The sequence below is a fragment of the Lissotriton vulgaris genome, unplaced genomic scaffold (assembly GCF_964263255.1).
Source record: "Lissotriton vulgaris unplaced genomic scaffold, aLisVul1.2 SCAFFOLD_214, whole genome shotgun sequence".
NCBI lineage: Eukaryota > Metazoa > Chordata > Amphibia > Caudata > Salamandridae > Lissotriton > Lissotriton vulgaris.
In genome coordinates, this window is record NW_028243866.1 from 763,187 (window position 1) to 790,270 (window position 27,084).

General features: G+C 46.9%; 1 protein-coding gene across 1 annotated transcript in view; it reads right to left on the bottom strand.

Moving 5' to 3' along the window:
* Positions 1-27,084, bottom strand: part of LOC147668214 (voltage-dependent calcium channel subunit alpha-2/delta-4-like) — a 987,093-nt gene that overhangs the window by 173,853 nt on the left and 786,156 nt on the right. Inside the window, exons 29-31 of the mRNA XM_086948696.1 lie at positions 17,469-17,483; positions 8,781-8,825; positions 6,195-6,257 (exon numbers count right to left, since the gene is read on the bottom strand). Coding sequence (XP_086804822.1) covers positions 6,195-6,257; positions 8,781-8,825; positions 17,469-17,483 — 123 coding nt within the window. The remainder of the gene's footprint in view (positions 1-6,194; positions 6,258-8,780; positions 8,826-17,468; positions 17,484-27,084) is intronic.

The window sequence follows — 27,084 nt, forward strand, 5'->3', positions numbered from 1 at the left end:
GCTCTTCTCACCATGCAAGCTTCACAGCTCTTCACAGGGACTCACCCCAGCCTTCATTTCAGTCCCACGCCTTCCTTCTGGGGTTATTTCTTCACTACCACCAGGTAAGCTCACGGAATTCACTCTGACGCGATCTCTGGACACAGATGCGAATTCCCATGCATCGGGGGTGAGGTTTTCAACAAAGCGGCACAGTTCTTCTTATACGGGATGGCGCTTCTTCTCACAGCGCTCAGCCAGTCCCCAACATTTACTCCAGCAGTGCAGCAGGGTCGGGGTGGGCTCCCGAGCCCTTGCTCAGTTTCCTTTAGCCTCGCTTTAGCCCGTACTCACGTGGGCACATGCAGTCTTTCCTTGGCGCGAACAGCGCTCGATCACAAATTCCTCCCTGGTACTCGAGCAGCACTTCGTTCAGCTGCGCCAGGGGTCTTCATGCAATTCACTGATCACAACGTGTAGACCTTCTTCTCTGGTCCTCGTGACGGCGATCTTTGGCGGGCTCGCGTGTCGCAACAGCAACTCGGTCAGTGCGACGCCCAGGGACCGGACACTGCTCAATTAGGGGTCTTGGGATGGCGAACTGCCAGATCCCATCCTCGTCGCCAGTTGTAGTGTCCTAGCAATCACACAAGGACACGAGGTTCATTATCAACTCTGCTCTTTATTCTCCACGTCTTCTCTCCCCCAGGTCCCTACTCTAACTGCCCCTTCCTCTGTCCATCTCCTCCTCTTCCTGTTCCCCCCTAGGCTCCACCCACAACCACTAGCCTGCTAACTTCATAACAAACACCAACTAAGCTACCTTTCACAGACTGTCACCACCTTCTTCCACACTTTCCAGGAAATATGCTAAACATTTTAAAATTAACTCTAGACAGATGCCTCCAGTACGACAGGTCCAGCCTGCGCTCGCTTTACTCATTACATGCTTGTGCGAAACACATATGGTGCAAAAAAAAACAGCAGAGACACATCTGGTGGACAGAAAGAAACACATGTAATGACGTGAACAGTGCTCGGCTTGCTGAAGCAACAGGTAAGGCTCTCCGTAGCTAGACCCAGAAACACAACAACGCCTTGTGCTTAAATCTGTGAACATCCGGCAAAAACTCCCTAATTAATACCCATGAACACGGGTAAGTAATGCTTACCTCCATTTGGGTTCTGGAGAAATATTGCAGCAACCGACTGATTTAAAACTATTACTTAGAAGGGACTTCACGAAGAGGAAAGGAACTAATACTGCCAACGTTCTGTTAATTACTAAAATATTAATAGTTGTAAATAGGTTTATGAAAAAAACAAAAAGATCAGAAAACAGTATTTGGGTAAATAAAAAGAACACTGGGCCATGGTAGTCTATTGTCTATGTCTACCATGACCTGTGTAAGAAGAAATATAATGGCAGTAGATTGGACAGAGGAAAGACGAAAAAGGAGGGGTGCAGATAATGCCAAAATCGAATGAAGGGCAATAGAGGGAAGGGGGTCTCGAGGGAGGGGGAGAAAGATTTGATGAGGATACGATATAGGAAAATGTAGTGCAACCCCAGTGGAGCTGGACACAGGACTGATAAGCAAAAATAGAAATCCCGTCTCGAAACAAGCATTGGCAAAGTCAACAGGTCTCGCTTTTCCTAAACATGCAATGGCACAGCCAATAGGTTTTTCATTTTTTTACAGGTAGTGTTTATTAATAGTCTGGTGACTTTGCGCATGTTTCTCCAGGTAATAGTTGGACAACTGCATGCGTTGCTCCTAGATGTGACAGAGAGACTATCCGTTATGAAGCGATTGAGCTCCGGGCGCGGCCAAGATGATGCAGAGAGCGGTTACACTTGCTTGAGGCTCCTGCCTGGCCCGTAATAATCCTGGAGATATCTTTCCAGCTGAAGCCCAAAACAACTAAAGGGAGTCCCCTGGGGTGCTCCTGAGTGACGAGTGTTGCCTGCTGCCCCAGCCCCAGAGGTGATGGCGCTGCTGTCAGTGGGCTGGGCCTGGCCCATGGTGGGACAGAGCTGTGGTCTGCAGGGATCACTGCCATTGGGGCATGAGAAGCAGGGAATAAGGCCAGCAGCGGCGTAAAGGTGAAGGGATGCTGGCGATGCTGTGAGAAGGAAGCCAAATGCAAAAGAAACAAATGATGAACGGAATGCTGAACAATGCAAACATTCACCCTAAGTCACAAAGATATGGGTTTAACCCATCGCTTTTTTGCTCACCACACCAACCCAGTTTGGACCCAGCCATATGCAAATCAGTCTTGACCCTGTTCCTCATGGGACCAGTCCAGCCAAACTGCTAAGCCAGGTCCTCCCAGGACCGGAAACGAACATCCTGGGACCGGTTTCGGGGCATCACCCCTCATCAGCCAGGCCAGCTTAAAACCAGTGGTGCAGTGAGTACGTGACCCATGTCTGGGCATACTCTTCCCACTTAAGGCAACAAATGCGAAAGAAACAAATAATGGATGGAATGTTGAACAATGCAAACATCCACTTCCAGTCACAAAGATCTGGGTGTAACCAATCATTCTTTTGCTCATCACACCACCCCAGTTTGGACCCAGTCATATGCACATCAGTCTTGACCCTGTTCCTCATAGGACCAGTCCAGCCCGAACTGCCAGGACAGGTCATCCCTGGACTGGAAACAAGCCTCCTGGGACCGGTTTCGGGGCATCACCCCTCATCAGCCAGGCTAGCTTGAATCCAGTGGAGCAGTGAGCAGTGAGCACAGAACCCACGTCTGGGCATACCGGTCCAACTTAGGCCGAAAAATGCAAAAGAAACAAATGATGGACGGAATTCTGAAAAAGGTAAACATTCATGGCAGCCACAAAGATCTGGGTTTAATCCATCTTTCTTTTGCTCACCACGCCACCCCACTTTGGGAGCAGGACTGATTTGCATATGGCTCTGTTCAAACTGGAATGGCATTGGGAGTAAAAAAACGATGGATTTAGGCCCAGATCTCTGTACTGGGGTGAGTGTATGACATTGTTCTGCATTTTGTCCATCAATTATTCTTTTTGCATTTGTCACCCTGAGTGGTACGGGTATGCCCAGACGTGGGTCCCGTCTCCTCCAAGCCACTGGAGTCAAGCTAGTCTGGCTGATGAGGGGTGAATCCCCCAAACTGGTTCTAGGATGCTTGTTTCCAGTCCAGTGAGGACCTGGCTTGGCAGTTCCGACTGGACTGTTCCTTTAGGGATCAGGATCAAGACTGATTTGCATACGGCTGAGTTCAAACTGGAATGGCATGGGGAGCAAAAAAAATGATGGAGTTAGGCTCAGATTTCTGTACTGTGGTGAATGTATGACATTGTTCTGCTTTCTGTCCATCAATTGTTCTTTTTGCGTGAGAAGGAAGTCGGCACTAAGGGCGCTAACCTAGCCAACACTTCCCGAACTGCAGAATCTGCTGGTGACTAAGCCTGGGCGTGAAATTCCACTCCGCTCGGAGAGTTTGCAGAGTTTTTCCGACTCTTTGCTTTGCAGAGCAAAGTTTTTACTCTCGTTCTCACCAATGTTACGTTGGCTAGCACGAGTGAGGGAAATATTACTCCAGACAACCACCCGGATTTCTCAACTGCAGCTTAATAGAACATCTACTTGAGCAACAGAAAGAAGCAGCGCCCTTTTTTCTTTGTGTTGTGCCGTTCGCGATGATTTTTAGTGCAGAACCAACACCCAGCATTAAAAATCAGTGAGAAGGCCGCAACGTGAGGCACTCCGCCGCTTGCGGAACCCCGTGCAGCACGGCGGAAAATTTTGGTCACTTCGCGGAGCTCCGCAAACTGTGCCCAGGCCTGCGGGTGACATGCTGGGCACTTTGGCTGGATTTGTGGAAGGCCGCAACCGAGAGGTGAGACCTGGGGAGAAAAGATCCGGTGTCGGCCAGTAGTCACATCAGTTGCACACCGAGTCGGAGGCAAGATTTGGTGGCAGCATAGACCCAATGATTGTCTGTAAGAGACGGCTGGCCTGGAGGAGGTGCCGGGTATGAAAATTGAACTGGAAAGGACACGTGGCCCTGCTCTGGAGGAATTCTGTGGAAGGGATCCCCCCACCCTGTCTACTGGCCACTGGTTAAGGCTCTGATAGACAACAGATGCAGTGGAGGCCCACAGGGAAGAGCATGGAAGGCGTGGCCATGGCCCGGTGACTAGGTGAGATGGAGGGCTGCAGGGACCATCAGGTGGCACTGTAGCGGCGAGAGGTGGTGGGGGTGGGCACTCTGGGGTGTAAACCCACATGAGCGGGCCCATGGATGGTGACACTTCTGGTGAGGGGTTGATCTGCAATACAAAGAAGGCCTGCACTGTCGTGGTCTGAGGTGTAAGGGCACTTAGTTTTACGGTGATCCCTGCCTAGGCACCTCTCATGGACAGTGTCTCATGGTGTGGTATAAGTGAAGACTCACCCGTACTCTACCAAGTGGGCACTGGAGGGGCGTATCTTCCTGGAACAGAGCCTGTGTGTGCTACCTATGGGGTGGTGTGTGCCTTCTCTCCTCCAGCCCCCGGATGATGAGCGGTGGCCCCAGGGATTGTCATTCCATGGCTGTACTGCGGCCTAGGGTACCCAAACTACCACCCCCAAAGACTATCATGGACATGCTGATGGCTTCTCCCGCGCTGGTGGACCCGATCCAGCATATAGAGGCTACAATGGAGAAACATACAGGGTTGTTTGATAAAATCTTACAGGCCATTCACGACTCTAACTGCCATGGAGGTCCAGTTAGGTGCGATCCAAGTAGAAACAGGGCTGCAAAAGGCCAACCACGCCAAGCTGATTGACAGGTTGGACAGCTCAGAATCCTCTCTGACATCAATGCGTCCCACCATGGCAACTATGCAGGAACATCTCAAAACTCTACAGATGGAAGCGCAGTAGCTAAAGGCACAGAGGGTCACTATCAGTGCAACAATGTCTGCTTTCTAGGCTTCCCCGAGAAGTCAGAGGGCCTCAACATGGAACTGTTCTTGGACGTCTTGTGCACAGCAGACGAGTGGCGAGCTGCAGGTAAGTTCTTTCTTTGTGATTTGTTTTTTTTGATTTATTATTGGCCCCGGCGCTTCCCCACTACTTTTCCCTGACATCAGCCGCAACTGTTATCCAGACTACATGGCTGGGGCACAAAATAAAGTGATCTGTTCAGTTTCAGCTGCGCACTCGCCTTGCACATATGGGCACTGCAATCTTTCAGTGGCTTCCATCTCTGTTGACTTACCCTGAGGAATGAAGAACAAGTGATCCCAGTAGGTGTTAGTAATCCCGAAGAATATATTGCAGAACTTATTGTGGAGGAGAACCAAGATCCTCCTGGTGGAACCTGACCTAAGCCGTTGGTGTGATTGAAGGAACAGCTCAAGTAGAGAAAACCCAATGTCAAACGTGTTGAGGGTGACCATTATCTCTATGCAAACCAAATGCAAATAAAAACATCTACAAATCCGGGATTGTTGTTGGACGGGGATGCCAGAAGTCAACCTGTCTATTCCTGGTGTGCTATAAGAAAGAAGCCATTTCATCCTTTCATCTCTTGCTTCCTTATTTTTCTGCCTCTGTCCCTCTCCCTTCCTACAATTATTGTAATTGTAATTTGTACTTGTAAAGCGCACTAATACCCCAACTGAGGTGTCCTGGCGCTGTAACGCATACCGCTGTGGAACCCTTCCTGGCTTTTCCACTCCTGGGCACCCCCAAGATGAAGCCAGGCATCCAAGCGCTGTTGGGGCCATTGTGGAGATTAAGCAAGCTATTGCCCAGAGTTGCAGAGTGGGACCCATGATTAGAATAGGCACCAAGGCGAGAATGATCAGGTCTGAGGAAATTGAGCCCAAGACCCGCCACGGCAGGAATTGAACCCTGGTCCTCGGCAAGACCTCTGCATCAGGGTCTACCGCTCTAACCATTGAGCCACACTTCTCCACTTCTTATACACTATTAATAACAATAATGTTTGCTAGCACATATTTTGCCATTCTGTAAATATCAGTTGTTAAAATCACACAACTCAATAGTAATCATTTATATATCTTAAAAAGGTGAAAGTTCAAGGGGGCTGGTCAGGAATGGACTTTCAGGTCATTTGCAGAGAAAGCACTGAGTTACTGGTTCACTGGCTCTTTTTTCCACCCATGCTGACATAACCGCCTCTTGTCCCTGTTTCCTCAGCTTTGCTCACCTTTTTCTTGTCTTTGGAAATGAGGATGAATCCATTATTGTCGATGAGGTAGCAGTTAAGGCCCTGGAGATAGAATATATAAAGATGACATGTTAGAAGATCTTTTATAGAGCTCGACCCCTCCTCAGAACTGAGGTTAGAATTTTGACTGCCCCCAGCCAGGTGGCATTTATGCCTCCCACCTGCCTAGTGAATGGACCACATTATGTCTTTTGATGTAGCCTCACTGCTTTTGGTGCCCAGGGCAGTCAGTGAGTATTGCCATGCCATATTGTCAACACTCAAACTCCTCTAAGAGTATGCAAGCTGCAACATATTATTAAAGTAGGTATAACAGACTTCATCGAGTGCACCAGATCAAAGAGGGAAAATAACTATGTACAAAGGATCAACTACTTCAACCAGCGGTCATTTGCTTATGCTTGTTGGATTTTATATAGGGCCTTGTAGAGGTCGAAGCTGCTTCATGGTGCTGTTGAGGAAGATCAGCTGACCTGGGTATTCTTTCCTATGTCATCGTGTTGTAAAGGTGCATCTGAAAGCCCTTTTCAGGACTTTTTGTGATTGTGTGTCTGACAGACTTTTCCAGAGTTCTGGGGCCTGTGATGAGAACCAGAGAACAGCAAAACTCACTGTAGAGAACCTGGGGACTGTCAAAAGAAGTGTAAGAAGCGCTACACGTTGGGTTACTCGTGTCTGTATTTGGCTGGGCCCTCACCTCTTTCAACGTCTGTAAAAGTTTAGATTTTTCCTCTAAAATGCTGCCGACTAACCAGCCATGTCGATGTGGAGGAGCCCTTATAGAAAAGAGCTTTATTATGAATGACTCGCATGGACATTGTGCAAAGTTTTCCTTTACAAATTAGAAAGTGGAGGGAGTTGTAGTGAAAATATTCACGTTTTCTTCTGTTTTTATATAGTTATTCAAAGTTACTAACACCCTTACTTATCCACTGCAAATGTTTTAACCATTATATGGAGATCAACTGTAGAGGTAATCTTGGTGTGTATAATAAGACAACACAGGCTCACTCTCACAAACTAATAAGACGTACGATAAAGGATGTACACCTTTGAGTAATGATGATCATAATTCAAAAACAGCAGACTGAATTGGAAGATTGTCTTCAACAACGAAGGGATCACTTTAGAGCGTCTTACATTTGGCGTCTAAGGATTAGGATACAAGGCGTGGAATGAGGTATAACCAACAACATGATGCGCTGTTGAGCGAGAGCGGATTCCACGCCAAGTGATGACTCCACTAATGTGGAAGGAAACCCCAAGAAAACGGCCTAAGGGTGCAGACTTAGAAGGAGGAGGATCTCTAAAGCCTCCACCCTCTCCGTCATTATGAGACTGAATACAGTTGTAGGTTCCAAGTTCGTCTTCAAGGTCATTGTCCAGTGAGTTTGCAGCTCTATCAACCTTGGTTTTAGGTGGAGTTGGATATCGCGATCATGCATGACGGTGCATCGGGCTGTGATAAAGATCCATCTTTAGGAGGAATTGTAACAGTTTTCAGACGTCATCAAAAGAAAGATATCTTTAATACAGAGAGCCAGGCCAGTGGGAAATGGGTCTGACTTACCAGAGGTCATTACACCATCTAATATTTTTGGCCTCTTCTATTCTTACCCTCAAGCCCTTGGAAAATGAAAGCACTCAGCAGTAATGACTAGAATTGCTGGGGTCAGGAGGCAAGGAAGTCCCTATTTCCCTGTGTTCAAGTGCATGTCAAAACACACAGATCTGGTCACTCAACCGCTATTCCAAAGTTTGGAGTAAGGCCAGGGGTCTGGTTAAATAACTTAGAACTTCAATCCAAATTGAAGGAGGAGCCAAAATCATCCACAGAACACTGGGAGTGTTGAGAATCAAACCTGCTTAGGCCAAACAACTGATCAGGTGCACAGAAAACAGAATCGGATATATTCAACTGCTCCTTGGAGTGAGACGTGTGCATGGGGTCTGAGAGGACAGTGGAGGGGAGGCAGTACTGCCAGAGGTTCTTCGACACTTCCCAACCAGTTGAAAGGTTAGAAGAGTAAAATAACCAGGTGTACATAGTAAAGCTACAAGCAAGGAGATGCTGAAGGACATTACCTCTGGTGCATTAACTCCACCAGCCACGAGTAGCAGGAGGGTGCGACGACAAGAAGGCATTTATAGGATTGGGGTGACTGATAGACAATAATAAGTGGGTGGAGAGCAGTTTCTTAGAAAAGAGTCCTTATCCAGTATTAACTAGTTGCCCTCCAGTTATAGTGCCCTCTGTGCATCTCACTCCTTCCGCTGTACCTGGCACACCCTTCGGCTACCTTGTCTTTTGACTGGCACTTTCTGCAACATCCCTGCTATGTGGAGGCCACTTTCTGTGTTATTTCAAACCTTCCTGCACAATTCCCTACCCTCCCTATTTTCTCCCATACATATGACCTTAATGAACAGATTCCTCACCTTCCTGCTCCACATTCCTCCTTTGACATCCCCTTGTTGGCTTCTTTTATTACGTCCCCCGCCTTACGCTTATACTTTTTCCTTGTAAATCTGGCTTATGCACAAGTTTTTCGCGACTGATCTTACCTCTTCTTCGCAACTCAATGGGCATGCTCCATCCACAACGCTGCACTGAAAGAAAGAGAAGTGGAAAGCACTGATGAGGACATAACCAACTCATAGACCTGTCTTAGTAAAGCAAGCACTGTAAATATTTCCATGGATAAGCAATGCGGTTACAGGTGACCCTCGCTATCTCATTGTTGTGAGAAAGGATAGAGGAACACTACGTCAGCACTGGTTGAAGGGTGTCCACAGGAAAGTTAACACATATGGACAAAGCCTTTAAGACTTGGTGCTAAAAGGCCAGGCTATTAGCTTTGCCAATGTTTTTTCCTGTTGCATGCATGTACAGCCATTAATATATATATATATATATATATATATATTAGAAATGTGGTCTTTAGTTGGCAGAGGTATGCCCCCGTCCAAGTAGGGGCCCACAATCATAGTCAGAGTAAGTAAGTTACACACCAAAGATAGCCTGTGCTCACGCCCGTGGTAGATTGGCACAGAGCAGTCAGGCTTATACCCAGAGGCAATGTGTAAAGTGTTTGTACACACACACATAGTAACACTGAAAACATCACAAAAGTACTCCATCCCACTTTAGAAAAATAGCCAATATTTATTTAAGTAACAGTAACACAAGACCAAAATGACAAAAATCCATCATACACAAGTCAGGATATGCATTTTTCAATTTTAAATGTAGTCATAGCACTTAGAAAACAATAGCTCGAATCCACAAGTTCAGGCTGAACGCGATGGGGAGTTTTGGTCGGTTACGGAGTTGCACTGACCCTAGTACAGTACCTTGGAAATGTTGAGAACCAAAGATGGTGTAAGGCGCTGGGGAGGTGAGACGTAGCGGAGGTAGGTGCAACATCGGTTCCTTACTGCTATGCAGATCGTTGACGTGTCGGCACTCAGAGACGATGCATTGCAAAATGGAGGTGTGGCGTCACAGAAGCAAGTGAGGCATCGGTTTCCAGAGGCGGTGCACATTTGTTGAGCCCCCAATCCCAGGGGACGTTGCAGGACGCAGGGGAGGTGATGCAGGTTTGCAGCGATGTTTTGGCTTTGATGGCAGTGCAGTGTTGATGGAGCTCTGAGGATCTAGCTGGTGTCGATGTCTCATCACTGTGCTGCAGGTGCTGCAGCGGAGTCAGGCATCACGGACATCGGTGATGTGTTAGCTCGAGACTCCCACTGTGGTGTTTCTTCTGAGGCGCTCTGGTGGCATTAGGACTAGCGTTGTAAATCATGGTCATTGCGTTGAGCTGGGACCACGGCTCCGGTACAGCCAGCAGTGTGGTGTTGAAAAACAGCGCCGATTCCGAAGTGATACTTGAAGTTGATGTGTTGGTTTCTTCTCTTTTTAGCACAGCAAACTCACTTCCAAGGGCCCAAGAACTGGATTTTGCACCACCTGGCAGAGTAGGGCTCCAGGAGAGGAGCCCAGGTGCTGCAGGTGAAGCCTTTGAAGGCCCTGACACTTCCAAAAGAAAGCAATCTCAACTCAAGCCCATGGGGAAACTTTAGAAAGTGAACTGCAGAGGGCAAAGCAGAGGTGGCTCCTCCATTGGAGCGGAGGAGTGTCGCCCCACTTAAATGCCCCCAGAAGTTAATACATTAATACCATTTTATCTGTTGTCAACCCGTCCAGACTTAGGAAGGGGCGGGGACTGCTGAGTGGCAGCAGTGGTGGGCTGCCAGTACACTAGTTCATAGTGCGCATGTCCCTTTGGCCGGCCTTCTTGTGATGGCCAGCCTAACATGTGCACTATAAACCTCTCAACACAGCTGGGTGGAGAGACTGAAGAGGCCTTTACTGTCCTCGTGAGCTCCGAGAGACACTGCTCCCTCCAATCTTGGCACTTCTCTCATTCTGAGAGCAGCTTCAGGATAGGTTAAGTAGGTTAGCTGGGGTCCTGGACGTGACATTTGAAAAGAAGAGGACCAGAGCAAGGAGGAAGTGTCTGCGCAAGCAGGTAAGTGTTTTTTAATTTATTTGATGCATTTATGTTTTGTATGTAATTTTACGCCCCTACTCATTTTCCTGCCTCTTGAATCAGCATACTTGGAAGCAAAGTCCAGTCCTCTCACTCCTAGGACAGAAGCAGCAGGCCAACACAGCAAAGTAAGCAGCAGAGTGGTAGTACCTCCTGGCAGCACTGTCCTCAATTTAGAATGTTCCGAGTGTATGGGGTAAAAGGTCTAGTACTTATACCCATTTTAGCCTTTGAAGTAGAGAGAGACTGTAAAGAGAGATCTTTGTAGTGCACAGGATCCTGCCATTCCTAGCCCTGGCTCCAGACACACCTCTACTGCTCCATCGAGACCGCCACTTTCCCCGGCGACTGGAAACATGATGAGATCAACCCCCTGCTGAAGAAACCATCCGCTGACCCGACAGACCTCACGAACATCAGACTCATCTCCCTGCTCCCCTTCCTTGCCAAGGTTATTTAGAAGGCCACCAATGCCAAACTCTCCGAGTTCATCGAAGCCAACCACGTCCTGGACTCCTCTCAATCTGGCTTCTGAATCAACCACAGCACCAAGAACGCCCTCCTCTCCACCACCGATGACATCCACTCCCTCCTCGACCGGGGAGAAACAGAAGCTCTCATCCTCCTCGACCTCACAGATGCCTTCGACACGTCTCTCCCCACCCCCTAATCACGAGACTCCATGACGCCAGCACCCACGACAAAGCCCTGGACTGGATTCGTTCCTTCATCACAGGTAGAACACAGCAAGTCAGACGTTTCCTATTCCTCTCGGAAGCCACAGAGATCAGCTGTGGAGTGCCTCAGGGCCCCTCCTTGAGCCCCACGCTTTTTAACATCTACATGGCCCTGCTTGCAGCCATCGGCAGGAGCCACACACTCAACATGGTCTCCTACTCTGATGACACCCAACTGATTCTGTCCCTCATCAAAGAGCCCCCTACCACCAGAAACAATATCTCACAATGGGGTGAAAGCCGTCGACACCTGGATAAGGGACAGCTGCCTCAAGCTCAACACGGACAGGACCGAAGTACTCATTCGGGGGCCCAACACCTCCACTTCGATAGACTCCTGGTGGCCCGCCGAGCTAGGAACCCCCCACACCCATTGACCACACATGAAACATCGTCATCATACTGGACTCTTCACTCACCATAACCTGCCAGATCAAAGCAGTCACCTCATCATGCTTCCACACTTTTCGCCTGCTCTGAAGATCTTGAGATGGATCCCCACTGAGGCCAGGCAGACAGTCACCCAAACACTCATCAACGGCAGACTCGACTACAGCAACGCACTGTATGCAGGCGCCACCCAGAAACTCCTCAGGAAACCTCAGAACATGCAGAACAGTGCAGCCAGACTGGTCCTCAACATCCTCTGCCACAGCCACATCTCCGAACACCCACGAGAACTCCACTGGCTCCCAGTTGACAAAAGAGTCACCTTCAATCTCTTCACACACACCTACAAAGACCTCCATGAAGTCAGACCAGCAAACCTGAACCACCGCCTCTCATTCCATGTACCCACCGGAAACCTCAGCTCTGCCCAACTGAAAGATCCTTCTCCAACCTCGCTGCCAAATCCTGTAATGCCATGCCTCTCCAACACAGGCTATCCCCGTCTCTGACACAATTCAGGAAGGATCTCAAGACCGGGCTCTTTGAATGAACCACAGCGCCAAGTCGGACCTGCAACCCCCTTGCCCCATCCCAGAGCATTGAGAGCCTTGCGGTTGAGTAGCTGCGCTTAACAACTACTGATTGATTGATTGATTGCTTGATTGATAGGGAGGTATGCAGCTCTTTGTGTTGGGACAGGCACAGTCCTATTCAGGTGCAAGTGTCAACCCCTCCCATCACTCTGGCTCAGGAAGGCCCATCAGCCTGGTGATGGGCCACCAGGATATGCAGGGCATACCCCAGCTCCCTTTGTGTATGACTGTCTGGAGTGAATTCAGAAAACCAAGCTGTCACTTTGACCCAGACGTGCATTCTAGGAACAGGCAGAGGCTAAAATGGTTAAAGTAAGAAAATGCCAACTTTCTAAAAGCGGCATTTTCGACGTGCAATTTAAAAATCAACTTCACTAAAAGGTGTGTTTTTAAATTGTGAGTCCAGAGACACCAAACTCCAATTTTCTATCTGCTCCCAATTGGAAGGTACACTTGTAAAGTGTTAAATGACAGCTCCAATGATACCCCAAGGGAAAGATAGGCCTTACTGTATTGAAAAACGAATCTAGCTGGTTTGTCAGGAAATGGACATACAAAACTCAAAAGTACCTGTCCTACCTTTTGTATACATTGCACCCTGCCCATGAGGCTACCTAGGGCCTACCTTCGAGGGTGCCTTACATGTCAAAAAAAGGGAAGGTTTGGTCCTCACAAGTAGGGGAGGGAAACATCGTTTACAATGCGGTGTTTACACCGCACGACCTTTACCATGCACCCATTACAACGCAAGTCATTACAATGACTTGCGCTGGAGGGTGCTCCAGGTTAAGGAATAGTGTGATTTTCTATTCCAGCACCTTCTCTACTGTTACGTGGGCTGGAGTTTGAATAGAAAATCATATTAATTCTCAATCCAGCGCCCTCCAACGCAAGTCGTTGTAACAATTTGCATTGTAAAAACGCGATGTATATTACTGCGATCAAAATGATCATGTTGTTCTGTTATACATCTGTAGGGAAACTCACCAGGTTGACATGGCAGTTTAAAGCTACGCCCACAGCTATGCCCACAGGCTTGGAAGTGGAAGGCCTAGGACAAGTTTGCAGGGCTACTCATGTGAGTGGCACAATCAGTGCAGCAGGCCCACTAGTAACATTTGACTTACAGGCCCTGGGCACACACAGTGCACTGTACTAGGAACTTACTATTACATTATATATGCCAATCATGGGGAAACCAAACATAACATGTTTTAGGGGAGAGATCATATGCACTTGAGCACTGATTGGCAGTGATAAAGTGAAGAGTCCTAATGCCAACAAAAGAAGGTAAGACAAATAGGCAGAGGAAGGCAACCAACAATATCTATCGACCTAGATTGAAAGAATTTGAACATGGGAAGTTGGTGGAAGCGTGATGGGTAGTAGAGGGGCTGCATTGGGATGGTGAATGAAAAGCGAGCACAAAGGGGGACTTGGTGGGGGATCTGAGGGTAAAAAAGCAACAAAAAAAACCACACACACTCCCATGAAGTGCAAATATGTTTCCTCAAGTATGCTGAGGATACAATTCACCCAATCAGAACACTGCGAGACTGAAATGCTCCTGGGTGGGACCCACATAGGAATAGAGAGGACAGCCTTAGAAACAGGCAATTGAGACAGACAACCCAGCCATCCAGTAATGAGCAAGACTCTGACCCAAAACACAATGTAAGCACCCATTATGTATTGGAAAGAATATGTCTGCCTACAGGCAGCTAATGATGTCTGTAGTAGAGATCTAAAAATAGTCTGCATAGACTTTAAGGAAGTGAGCGCAGCAGCTGGAAGACGAGGCCTCATAGTGCCGTTTGATGTTTGCTTCAGGCACCCAGGACAACATCAGTCGCTATGAGCTTCCGAACAGATGGTGCAGAACAGTATTGGCTGGCGGGGCATGTGGAGTGCAATGATAGACTAATTAGTCATGTGGGCAGCGTTTAGGTCAAATGCCCATAAGAAATTAATATACTATCCAATGGACTAAACAGTACAGAGAGTATCTGAGGGGAAGCAAGATTCGCCACACCTACAATATTTATAAGCTGTTTTGCATATACATGTCATAAACATAGCATGAGAATTTAATTTTCTGCATATTTCCTTTGCACAGCCCATTTGTTAAACTCATGTGATTTTTTTGTGGTTTCTATGTTATAGTTTGTATTATCTTGGGGTATGTAATGGAATACATTTTGCAACTACGTTGTCTAAATAGTAAACACAATAACACGATATTGTAAATTACTCAGGGCTACATCAGATTTGAAGCAATCAAGAGAGCAAGTCAAGGAAACAGCAATAAAAGAGGGAGGGGGAAGAGTTAAAGACAGGGGCGGCTGGCAGTGAATCGGCGTGGTGGGGCAGGGGGGGTAAAAGAACACTTTCCTTTTGCTAGCCGCCATCTCTCCTCAGCTCCGGTCCCTTCTGACGCCGCCATCTCTCCTCAGCTTCGGTTGAACAGGAAGCACCCAGGCTCCCTCCACTAAGCCAATCACAACGCTACAATGCAGCTTTGTGACTGGTCTGAGCGCCGTTGTTCGGTTTTCAGACGGGGACAAGGAGCCTGTGCATGTTCCTCACCAAGCTGTGCATTACAGCCTGGTGGGGAACATGCCTAGTGCGCATGACTGTTTGGCTGGTTCGAGAAGGCCGGCCAAGCAGTCATGCGCACTTGGAGTGTGCAAACCACTCCTGCCTGTGCCACCAGCTCTGCCCCTCCCTATCCCAGACCCGTAGTAAAAAATTACAGGCTAATCACGAGGTTATTATCATTTTATTTTTCCTTTCCCCTGCTCTGAGAGCAGTGGGACGACGTTCTTCTGCTTCAGCAGAGGAGCCGCCCCTGGTTAAAGAGATAGGGAAACAGAGGGAGACACCGATGGATAGAATGAGATGAATAGTTAAATAGAAAGAGAGAGTTAGAGACATATAAATAGATAGAAAGACTGATACGTAGATGCAAAGAAAAAGAAGAGACAAGAGAAAATAAGGGCGAGCGCAAGGGGCCGAGGCATACAAAAGGGAGAGCGCGAGAGAGCCCGCGTGTAGCAGCAGTTTGAAGACTTAAGGTGATATCTGTTTCCACATACATACACCATAGCCTTAGTGGTCTTTGGTTGCCATCTATTCTGTATCCGCACACTGTTGTGCGACCGCTCTAAGGGTGGCATTCTCTTCTGTATCTGTTAACTATGACCCTAGCAGTTTTAGGTTGGCATCTGTCTGTATTTATACATTATGGCCCTAACATGGCATGCATTCTGTGTAAGTACACTATAGCCCTGGTGGTCTTTGGTTGGCATCTGTGTTGTTTTCGTACACTGTGACTCAAGCGGTTTTAGGATGGCATTCTGTTCCATACAGTTACCCTATGGTCCCATGAGTCTTCAGTTGGCATTCATTCTTTGTTAATACACTCTGGCATTTGTTTTGTATATGTACATTATGGCACTAGCAATCTTAAGTTGGCCTCCAGCTGTATATTACACTGGGCACAAGTCCTATACAAAGAAGTAGGAGGAACTGAGCAAGTAAGACAACATGCAAATGACCTCATGATGTCACGATGTCGCGCTATAAAAGAAATAGAATAGTACTATTTAAATTATTTGTGTAAATATTGGGACAGACTAACCCATCTGACAGTCTTACAGTGTCTACATTTATATACAGGGACAGAACAAAGGCAAAAGCATGCCTCTCTTAAGTACCTGTGAAGAGAAGGCAAGCTGTGTGCCTTTGTTTCCCTCTGTGGTATTTACATTTAAATGTAAGGTTCCAGGCGGCCCCCAGTCAGCATATACAAACAAAAGGAGGCAGTATGGCCTCTTAACTTTGTCCCAGATGGAGGTGAAAAAAGACCCCTCGCTGCCTGCACGTTGCTGCTGGGAATGGAAAGCAGACAACGTACAGGCGCTGCTGAACGTGTCCCGGTGTCTTACACTGGGACAAGTTCAACATATTTCTGTGGGCCCTAACTTCTTGGCAGGGGGGACGTCATCCACCTTGTAAAAATAGTGAGGGGACGCCGAGTACCTGCGTTTACCCCCGACTCGAGCCCTGACTATAGCCCTAGCAGTGGCGTAGCAAGGGAGGACAGGGGGTGTAGTCTGCCCCGGGCAGCACAGGTTTTGAGGGCAGTAGTTTCCCCCCTTCCCTGCTGCCATCACAGGAATTGCCAGCACCCCCCACCGCTCTTACATGCCGCCGAGGGCGGCAAATGCAGGCGGCAACGGGCTAGCTACGCCACTGAGCCCTAGCGGTCTTAAATTGGTACCCGTTCTGGGTACGTTACGTACACTATAACACTCGTGATATTATGATGGTATCTATTCTATACATGTGTGCTGTGGACCTAGCAGTCTTAGGCTGTCATACAACCCCCATCAAAAGTTGCATTTGCTGTCTGAAGTGCTACCTTTTCTGCCTAAGATTAGCAGGACACGTCTAAGTGGTAAAGCATCTAATCTCACAGCTGGCGGACACATCTCAAAGTTTGGTGGGCGGGTACTTCGTCAGGGCGATGTAGTACTTTTCACTGTTGCCATGATGGAGTAAATCAGGTCCGCCAAAGTCTAAATCATGCCACGAGGGCCTGATTCAGGGTTTGGTGGGTCACCCGGGGCCCATCAGGGTGGTAAGGGACATTACACCAGCCACCCTGATGGACAGCTGCTTGCCAAATTCTCTGTATCCTCAGAGGAACGCCCATCAGGGTGGTTCTTCTGAAGGCACCAAAGGTTTGGTGGATGGACGACATTGGCTTTGACGGCCAGCCTCTAAGCTTTTGTATTTTCAAAAAAGTCCCAAAGTGGAAGTCTGAATGTGTGTTTCTATGTTTCAAAGACTAGTCTCAGTGCGAATGACGGAACGGTTCTAGGCACGCCAGCGTCATCACTTTTATGTAAAAACATATTTTATGCAAATTGGCGTTTACAGTCTAGGTCACAGTAGAAGATACTGCAGTTTACTTACGTCAGTGTCATTGGGCTAGAAGCAGAAAGCAAAGTATCAGCCATGCAGAGGGATGCAGCATGCAGGTAAACAGAAAGAAAGATACAGATGTGAACAAAGCAGTTACTGACATCTAGAGCAATCTTTACAATACAGCTGTCCTGTGTGCCAGGCAGTAAGGGAAGATATAGTGCCTGGTCATTTTTTGACCTTAGAATTCCATTCCCTGTACCCATTCCTGCTACTTTTCACCACCCCACCACCCTCCAGCCAACCAACGTTTATAATTAGAAAATATCCTCTCAGCCTGCCCTTCATTTGTGGACACACTCTTCGCTGTGGCTTGTCCACCAGAACAATAAAAAGGTGTCTACAGACATAGTGCAGGAAAAGTTTCAGCTCCCCCACTTTTGGTGGATTTGTTTTATTTGTCTAGTTGCAATTGATTAAGCATTAGAACATCGGAATGTTGGTAGCTCAATTGAAAACAATGAAGTACCTCCGGGCTTATAATGGCTGGTATAAGCCCGGCGCTCCAACATTCCAATGTTTCTCTGTTTACAGCTGTGGTTGTGAACAATTGCTTCAATCCTCAAATTTCAATCCCCTCGCGCTCCCTGAAGCCTTTGTTTTAATTGTTAGAACATTCTGCCCTCTAGTGGCAGAATGTTCTAATAGCCTTATAGCCCTTCGTAGCTGCGCTATTCCGGCTATTAAAGTCCTGCTCCCTTTTAACGCTGGAGCAGGCCTTTAACAGCCGGTATGGCAGCCGCGGTCGGTAGGGGAGTACCTGCCGGAGCGGTGACGTGGGGAGGGGGAGGGGCAGGGGGGACGGGTAGTAATGTATGGATAATGGACGTTTGCAGGTAAGTAAACCTATAAATAAATCAAAATAATTTTGTTGCGTGCACTGCATCCCCAAATGCAATGCAGTGCACGCAACGAATTTTTTTTGATTTATTTATATGTTTACTTACCTGCAAACATCTATTATCCATACATTACTACCCCCACCTTGCCCCTCCCCCTCCCCACATCACCGCCCCGGCAGGTACTCCCCTACCGACCGCGGCTGCGGTATGGCCCGCATGGCGGGCTATATTAAAGACACCGACTGAGGATCTTGAACCAGAGGACTCTGTAAAATATTTAAAAACGTGGGCAGGGGAAGAACTTTGTCTATATTTTCCACAGCTATCTTGATAGGTAACTAATGGCCTATTTCCGACAGCAGCACCCGATTGGAAAACCTACTCCAACGGTCCCACAGAGTCCTACTTTGGGAGTTTGATTATCAAAAATAAAAACGTTTGGTGTGGGCCAGCTTAAAAGTAGGGGTGTGTGAAATTCGCATAATTTGATTTTACGTAATTACGCTGCATTACAACAGAACTACATGAAATTACAGGAAATGCAAATCTGTCATTTCGTGCTACAGTTTAGGGCAAACTGCGTCCTCTGGTCACTTTTTGGCACAGGAATGTGTTTAAACAAGCTTCGCAAACAACAGCCACTATCATTCTGTTGTTTCTGCGCAGTCGTGGCAAATTTGGCAGCAAATTGCACCATTTGCTGTAAAAAAAAAAAAAATCACAAAAGCTGCGTAGTTCTGCAAGTGAACTAATGGTGCAATTTCGGAACTTTTGCAACAAGCGTAACCCAAAATTATGCAGATTTTGCCAGCATAATTTAAAGTTCACCCAGGGCTACCTAAAAGACAGTAGCCGCACACCAAACATTCAGTGGCTACACAGGAAGCACCGCAGTGGTAGCTCCACTGAACACACAGAGATCACCACTGGGTCAGCCGCGTACTCCAAATATGGCCAAGGTTTAAATCAGCCCCTTTGTCTTCATAGCCATTCTAAAGTGGCTACTGAGGAGTAAGGATGTGTCTATCCTCATGAATATAGAAAAAAGACAGGTGGGGTGGGATCACACTCTCCTATCTATTTATACCCGTTGGACACTAAAGGTCCAGAGGAGATGCACCAGCATTCTGGTGCCCTGTGACTTTTCAGCATGAAGTGGCATCTTGGTAGAGGTCACCCTGGATAACGTTTTTCCCTGACCAGCATTAGAAAAAGGCCACATTAACAAAAATAATTCGATTTTATTAATTCCAGGTTAAGAACATAAAACACATAAATAAGGATAGATCTCAGCTAAAGGTATAAAAAACAATGTGTCTATTTATATGTAAATAGGTTAGGATGTGCCCAAATGGATCAGCAAAAAAAAAAATGAAAATTACTTTATCTTTAGGCAAACAAATTACCAACCAATGCTTTCCATTTAGCGACATTACAACAATTTATTCCAACAACTCAAGCTCCAGCCTACAAGAAAAACCTGGCTTTCGCCCAATCAGACAAGGTACACACTCTTCATCTTGCATTCTACTGGAGGAGGGTAATCATAAGATCCAGCTTGTACCTATTTTGTACGACGACCACACATCACTCAAGAGAGACAATTGTTGCAGCAACAAATGGTATTAACATATTTATTGAAAACTAGCTTACCCGTTGCACATTGCTGCGATCTCAGAAGAGAGGAAATTCAAGGAAACTCGTTCTGATAACATTAAATTAACATTGTGTCATTCTTATTGAAACTTATTCATTTTATTTTTGAAAACATTTATAATTATGGCTTGAGCAGTGCGTCCTCGATTAGCTTCCAATCTTGATTCTGGTTGCTCTCCTGTTTCATTCGAGCGGGCTTGAGCAGTGCGTAATTGATCATTTTCCAATCTTGATTCTGGTTGCTCTCCTGTTTCATTCGAGCGGGCTTGAGCAGTGCGTAATCGATTTGTTTCCAATCTTGATTCTCGTTGCTTGTTCGTTTGAGAAGAACGGGCTTGAGCAGTGCGTACTCGATCTGCTTCCAATCTTGATTCTCATTGCTCGTTCGTTTGAGAACTACGGGTTTGAGCAGTTTGTATTCTAACAGCTTCTAATCTTGCTTCCTATTGCTCGTCTGTTTCTGAAGCTCATAATGCCTTTTTCTTTCGTGCTTCTGATGTAGATTGACCAATCGATTTCCGTTTGGGGTCATAACTGTCGACGATGCTCGCAAATTCGCTGTCTATTTCAGTATTCGAAAGATTATGAGGGCCCTGGGGGGCCGATTTAAAAAAAAAGATTGACAGAAACCTTTGCAGGAGTGTACTCAACAACTTCCCAAAGTTTCATGGCGATCGGATGAATGGTGTAGTAATGCATAAAGGACAAACAGACAGACATACTTTCGTTTTTATATATATAGATGAATGCACACGTTGTAGAATAATGTTTGAACTATAAGAGTCGCTAACTGCAGTAATATCTCTGCAGAATGCTCTTTTTAACCCTGCAGCCCGCGTCACAATTCCATCTTTGGCATTCCCCTTTAACATTTACTTGGCCATGTAGGAGCAGGAAGAATCTAACCCTTAAGAAGATCGCGAGGGGGTGGGGGTGCTTGCTACTGCCATGGAAGCCATGCTCCTCAAACCTACTGCCTCTAGGCGCATGGTGGCAGGATCAACCACAACCAAGATATACTTGTTACCTGAAGCACAGGGGGAACCAAATCGGCCAATTATGTCTATGCCCATCCTGTCAACCACCGGTAGAGGTACCAACATTGTCTGACTTGCCACTCATTACCAAGTCGGGCAGGTTTTACAAATCCTCTCTACAACTTGGCCCATACTTGCAAGTAGAACAAAGGCTCTAACCTGTCCGTAGTCTTCTAGATACCCAAGTGCCCTCCTAAACGTACCTCATGGGAATTTACTGTGCAGATACACACCTAATAGCCTCTCGCTGGCTCCAGGTTCTGGATCAACGAGCTCGCTATACTGCCGCCGATCTTCCTGTACAAGTCTGTGTTTGCCAACCACTCTATTGGCAGATTGCTCTTGTGCTGCCTTGTATAGGTGCACAAGAGTAGACACCCTTCCTGTGCATCGCAGCACTCCATCTCCATCTGCTAGCAACTCCTGACAGTGACCCAGTCTCAAACACATTGTCCGCTTTGGGTGACTCATTTTCTCTCCGTCTGGAGCAAGGGCAATGGGCACTATGGCTGGTGTCTTCTCATAACCAACCCTGCCTCTGGTCGTGATTCTAGTCTGGACTCAATCAGGTCTGGGACCAGGATTTTCCCTGTTCCAATGGAGTGAGACCCCAGGCTGCTGGCCAGGAATCTTGGCACTCTGGCTGGATGTTTTTGCCCCATCTTTATACTCAAGTTGCAAACAGTCCCTGTTTATTCCAGCAGTTCTTGTATGTGATCGGTTCTGGGCAGTTCTGCACTTTTCCTGTTTCCACACAGACTTGTTCAGCAATGGTCTTTGTCAAACGTATGAACAGAGAGGTGGGGTGGAGCTGGGAGTCTCCTGTAAGTAGAAACCCCAAAAAGGGCACAAGAGAGATGCTGAATGTCTCACTCACCTGTTTGTTAGCCTGCTATGCTAGCCCTCCCAGATCAAAATGGGCAAGAAAGAGCAGGGGGGCACTGCCTAGCTCTAAAGGGACCCACTGTCCTGCACACTCTCCAGTCTGTACCACCACTGTGTGCATGAGCATCATGTTTGGAGATCTGTGAAACCACGTGTTTGGGTGAGAACTATGAGCACTAAGATGTTGTGTGATGTTGTGTTTACAAGAGTTACAAACCTACCCCTTGTCGTAGGAAAAATAACTGCAACATTAAAATGTTGAGCACTGTTCCCAAAGGTAAACATTCATGTGAGGATTTACCCATGTATAGATTTACTCTTGCACTTAGGTGTAAGTCTACACTTTTTTGCTATTCTCCATTTCCATGTGCGGACTTGCATGCCTCACCCACTCTGCTCAGGGGGTAGAGACATCTAAGACAGAATTTATGAGTGTAATGTTGCTACTTGTAACATTTCACCAGCAGGTGGAGATCTCTACTACCAGGCAGGATATTTCCAACCTAGAAATAATTAAATAAAATATTACAATATATTAACTCCTTAAATTAAATGCCTATTAAATATTTAAAATGTGTTAATTTAATTTATACATATGATTGATAAAAAACACCAACAGTGCACATATTATATTGAATTAATATTTATTACATTACAAAAGTAAAAGTAATGTGTTTTATATTACTTTAAAAGAACTTATCTTTTTTATGTTTTTATTTTGTATTTACAAATAGAGTACACACATATCAAGTGAGCATGTAACATGGTGCATTCCAGTGCTTCCTGGCAACATAACACTATACAGAAAATTGGACAAGGTGATGTATTTGTAAATGTGGGGTATGTGCAAAGCACACTGTTACTCTAACCAAGTGTCCTGGCGCTGCAGACCGCTGGGGAACCCGTCCTGGTTTTCCCTGTGAGATGGTCCCTTTCTGGGTATCTCCAGGGTGAAACCAGGCATCCCCGGCATCTGTGGGGGGCCGTTGTAGAGATGAGGCAAGCTTAATGCCCAGAGTTACAGAGTGAGTTCCCTGGTTAGAGTAGGCACTGAGGTGAGAATTATCAAGTCCGTTGACCCCTGGTCCACAACCCTGGGAATTGAACCCTGGTCCCGGGCCGTTCTCTGCTTACAGGTCTGCCGCCTCTAACCAGTGAGCCACACCTGTGAATGAACTAACAAACTTCTGGGTGAACCCCATATGGCACCGGTAACTCCGTAAAATAATTTTAAAAAAATTAACGTTTAATTTTATTGTTTTAAATATTATGCTAATTATGAGTTTTTAAAATTATGAAATATTTAATTTTAAATTTAGTTTAACTTTTTAATACTAAAACAATATTATATATATTTAATTTAAAAGTCGAAATAATGTATTTCCTAGGGAAGTTAGTTGCAGTACCGGTCATGAATTGTGAGTACTCGAAGGATGAGCTGGAGTACATTTACTCTTTGTATTTGGATCTTTTTTGCGGGAGCAACTATAAGTGTCGTTTTTAATACCATTAGCTTTACTCTTTTGTGAGCGGGTGTTTGGATTTCCATGTCCCTACTGAAACCCCTCCTTAATTAATTAAGCTCCAGTATTCTGAACTTCTGAAGGAGGGCTGAAAGTGCTCTTTCTGATGAAGTATCAAGGCCACTTGCATTTTGTAACTCAAGATATAAGCCAGAATCAGTATTGTGAGAGGGAGGGAGGTTATCAGCCTCTGAGTCGTGATCTTCTGTTCGACTGTCGTCCTCATCAAGCATGGCGTTGGATTCGGAGCCAGACTCAAGTGCTTCTGCAATCCAGGCAAATCTTTGGGCCCGAGGAAGAGGCTTTGCTAAGACATATCATCAAAACATTCTTTCATCTTCCATTTAGCCAGTCAAATCAATTGTTCTGACTTCAAAGGTTTCAAAGGCAGTGCTGTGGACAGACCTGAAATCCACGCCTGTGTCAAAGGCGGAGCTAACTGAACAGATAAGGGCCCCTTGGCGGACTTGGAATTCTACTTTGGTGCCGAAGCCTGAGGAGACGTGGGATTGGGAGGCAGCAGAGCCACCGTAGTTGCTAGCCTTCAGGATCAGGCTTTCCCTTGGCAAGTGGTCCAGGGGCTAACTGAGCCATCCCGAACCAGTCCAGCATCATCAGGTGAAAGGCCTCGACCTGCCATGTGTTGGCCAATGAAGCCGGGCAATCCGGTCACACCTTTTCAGATGTTGAGAAATCCAGCATCGGGAACAGTTTTCAAACAGCAGGATAGATTCCTCGAGGAGGAAGAGGATTCCTCCTATATATGGCGCTTCTTATAGGGAAATCTTTTTGTTGATGGTTCCCTGTCAGGAGACTTACTTGAAGGAGAAGGGGAGGGGTTCGGTATATGTCTGCTGTCCTTGGCCAAAAATAGTTCGACGTCCCATTCTCAGATGTCTTTTGGGTACATCGAAGCACAATACGCACAGGTTAGGGTGTCATGTTCCAAGCCCAAACACCACATGGCGATGTCATGCAGGTCTGACAAGGAGATTTTCTTTAAACTCTGAATTCTGAGGAGGAGACATTTGTCCTAGTCGCTGTTGAAATGCTGAGGAACTGCATTGGCGAAGTATAAGAGAGTCAGTTCCGTATTGAAGAAGCAGGGGAAAACAGAAACGGACACTAGCAGGCTGGTCGGTTTCTATAATACTGCGATATTGTCACATGCAGCAGACAAAGTCTTGGCTGAAGCAGCATGGCACCACCTGGTGGAGCTGGAGAGCTACTGCTAGGTAAAGGTTTCTAGACCAGACTGCTGCATGGCTGTTTATCTATACTAATATAATAAAGAGAGAGCCCAAACCTTTGAGGCGGGTAATCTCAGGAACCACAGCACCAATCACAACACCCAATACAGCGTTGGAAAGGGCAGTTGCAGCAGAATGACATAGGCTATGCAGACGCCCACCATATACATTTAAAAAGTAAAAGAACCGTGCCAGCAAAGTAGTCCCTTGTGGGCGTGTCTGCGTTGTGCTGTGGGCGTGTGCTCGGGACGTGACAAACGCTGGGGGCGTGTGGTACGTTCTGCCCTTCATGCCATGTCTCATATCGTGTGCTAATCCCACCCTGCTCTCTTTAAATACCCCTGCACCCCATAATCATAACCCACTCATACTCCTTAAAATACCCCAACACCCTTAAACACTAACCCATCTTAACCCTATAAATATACCCTGTACCCCAAAACCCAAACCTATCCCTAAACCTTAAAAATAACCCTGTACCCTATAAATACCCCTGTACCTCAAAACCCAAACCTACCCCTGAACCCTAAAAATACCCCTGTAGCCCAAAACCCAAACCTAGCCCTGAACCCTAAAAATACCACTGTACCCCGAAACCCAAACCTAGCCCTGAACTCTTAAAATACCCCTGTACCCCAAACCGACCCCTGAACCCTAGAAACCCAAACCTAGCCCTGAACCCTAAAAATAACCCTGGACCCCCAAACCCAAACCTACCCCTGAACCTTAAAATACCCCTGTACCCCAAAACCCAAACCTAGCCCTGAACCCTTAAAATAGCCCTGTACCCCAAAACCCAAACCTACCCCTGAACCCTAAAAATACCCCTGTACACCATAACCCAAAACTATATCTGAACCCTTAAAATACCCAAACATCCCAAAACATATAGCTCAGTACCCCAAAATATATACCCCTATACCCATACTTACCTTATCCAAACATTAAAAAAAAACATGCTTTTACCATTCATGCATTTACAACGAATTTCGTTGTAAATGTATGCGTGGTAAAAGCATATAAAATGTAATGCCATGCGTTATAATGGCATTGCGGAGTCATGGTACTTTCGTAATGAAAGTATGCGGAGTGATGGTATGCGGAAAGAAAGTTGCGGAATAATGGGTGTTTACCCTCCCCCGGTAAGTACATTGGTGGCACGGCGGCCCACATCTCCAGCAACATACTCATATTTTTTCACCACCCATTTGAAAAATGCACAGGTCTCTCTCATTGATGGCCAGCACCGACATACACTTTTAGACACACCTCCCGCCACAAGTTCTAGAATTGCGAACTTTAGAGCTGGGGAGCTACGTTCGAATCTCGGCATCAGCTCAACATTCTGTGATTCCAGGCAAATCGCGTTGTCTCCCCGTGCCTACCACAAATTAATGTGTTCTTCTGTAATGTAAATTGTGCTCATGCCATGTTGTCGAGTTCGCGCTATATAATATTGCAAGTAAAATTAAAGTAGGGAAACGAGTTCACACACTACTGAACGCGCACTCTTAAGTGCATCAGCAGTGCATTGTGAATAGGAGCGTTTCACAGGCCTGTCACAGATAAGAAATGCAATCAAAACGAAATCCTGCAAAACAATATACTACTGTCCGGTACAACAGAATGCAGCTCCACTCGCGACGAAAAGCATCCCGAGTGAGTTCCACCTTGGAAATTCCAACGTGCAGAACTGATGACATTGCGCGTTCTCTTTGGTGGCGAATAGATCTAACCAAGGCTCGCCCCACTGCTGAAAGAGACCTTCTGCCACGTCCGAGCTCAGACGCCATTCGTGATCCATCATGCACCTGCGGCTGAGTTCATCCACCCTGGTGTTCAGGGAACCTGCCAAGTGTTGAACCACCAGGGTGATGCCCTGGTGTTCCAGCCATGTCCAGAGGCACAGAGCCTCCTGACAAAGGGTCCACAACCCCACCCGCCCTGTTTGTTGCAGTACCACATGGCGGTGGTGTTGTCCGTGAACACCTGCACTACACTTCCCCGGACAGAGGGAAGGAATGCCTTCAGTGCAAGACGGATCGCCCGCAGCTCCAGAAGGTTGATATGGAGCCGGGACTCCGCCGGAGACAGGAGGCCTCTGATCTCCGCCTCTCCCATGTGGCCCCCCCATCCCAAGAGGGACACATCTGTCACTACTACATGCTCCGGTTGGGGTAGGGAGAGGGATCTGCTGATGACCCAATCGCGGTTCGTGAGCCACCACTGCAACTGACTTGCAGTGCCCTCCGAGATCAGGACTGGGTCGGACAGGTTGCCCTGATGCTGTGCCCACTGAAACTTCAGGTCCCACTGCAGAGCCCGCATCCGCCACCTGGCGTGATGCACCAGAAGGATGTAGGAGGCCATCAGCCCAAGGAGCCGCAGCATCAACGTGACCGAAACTCGGGATT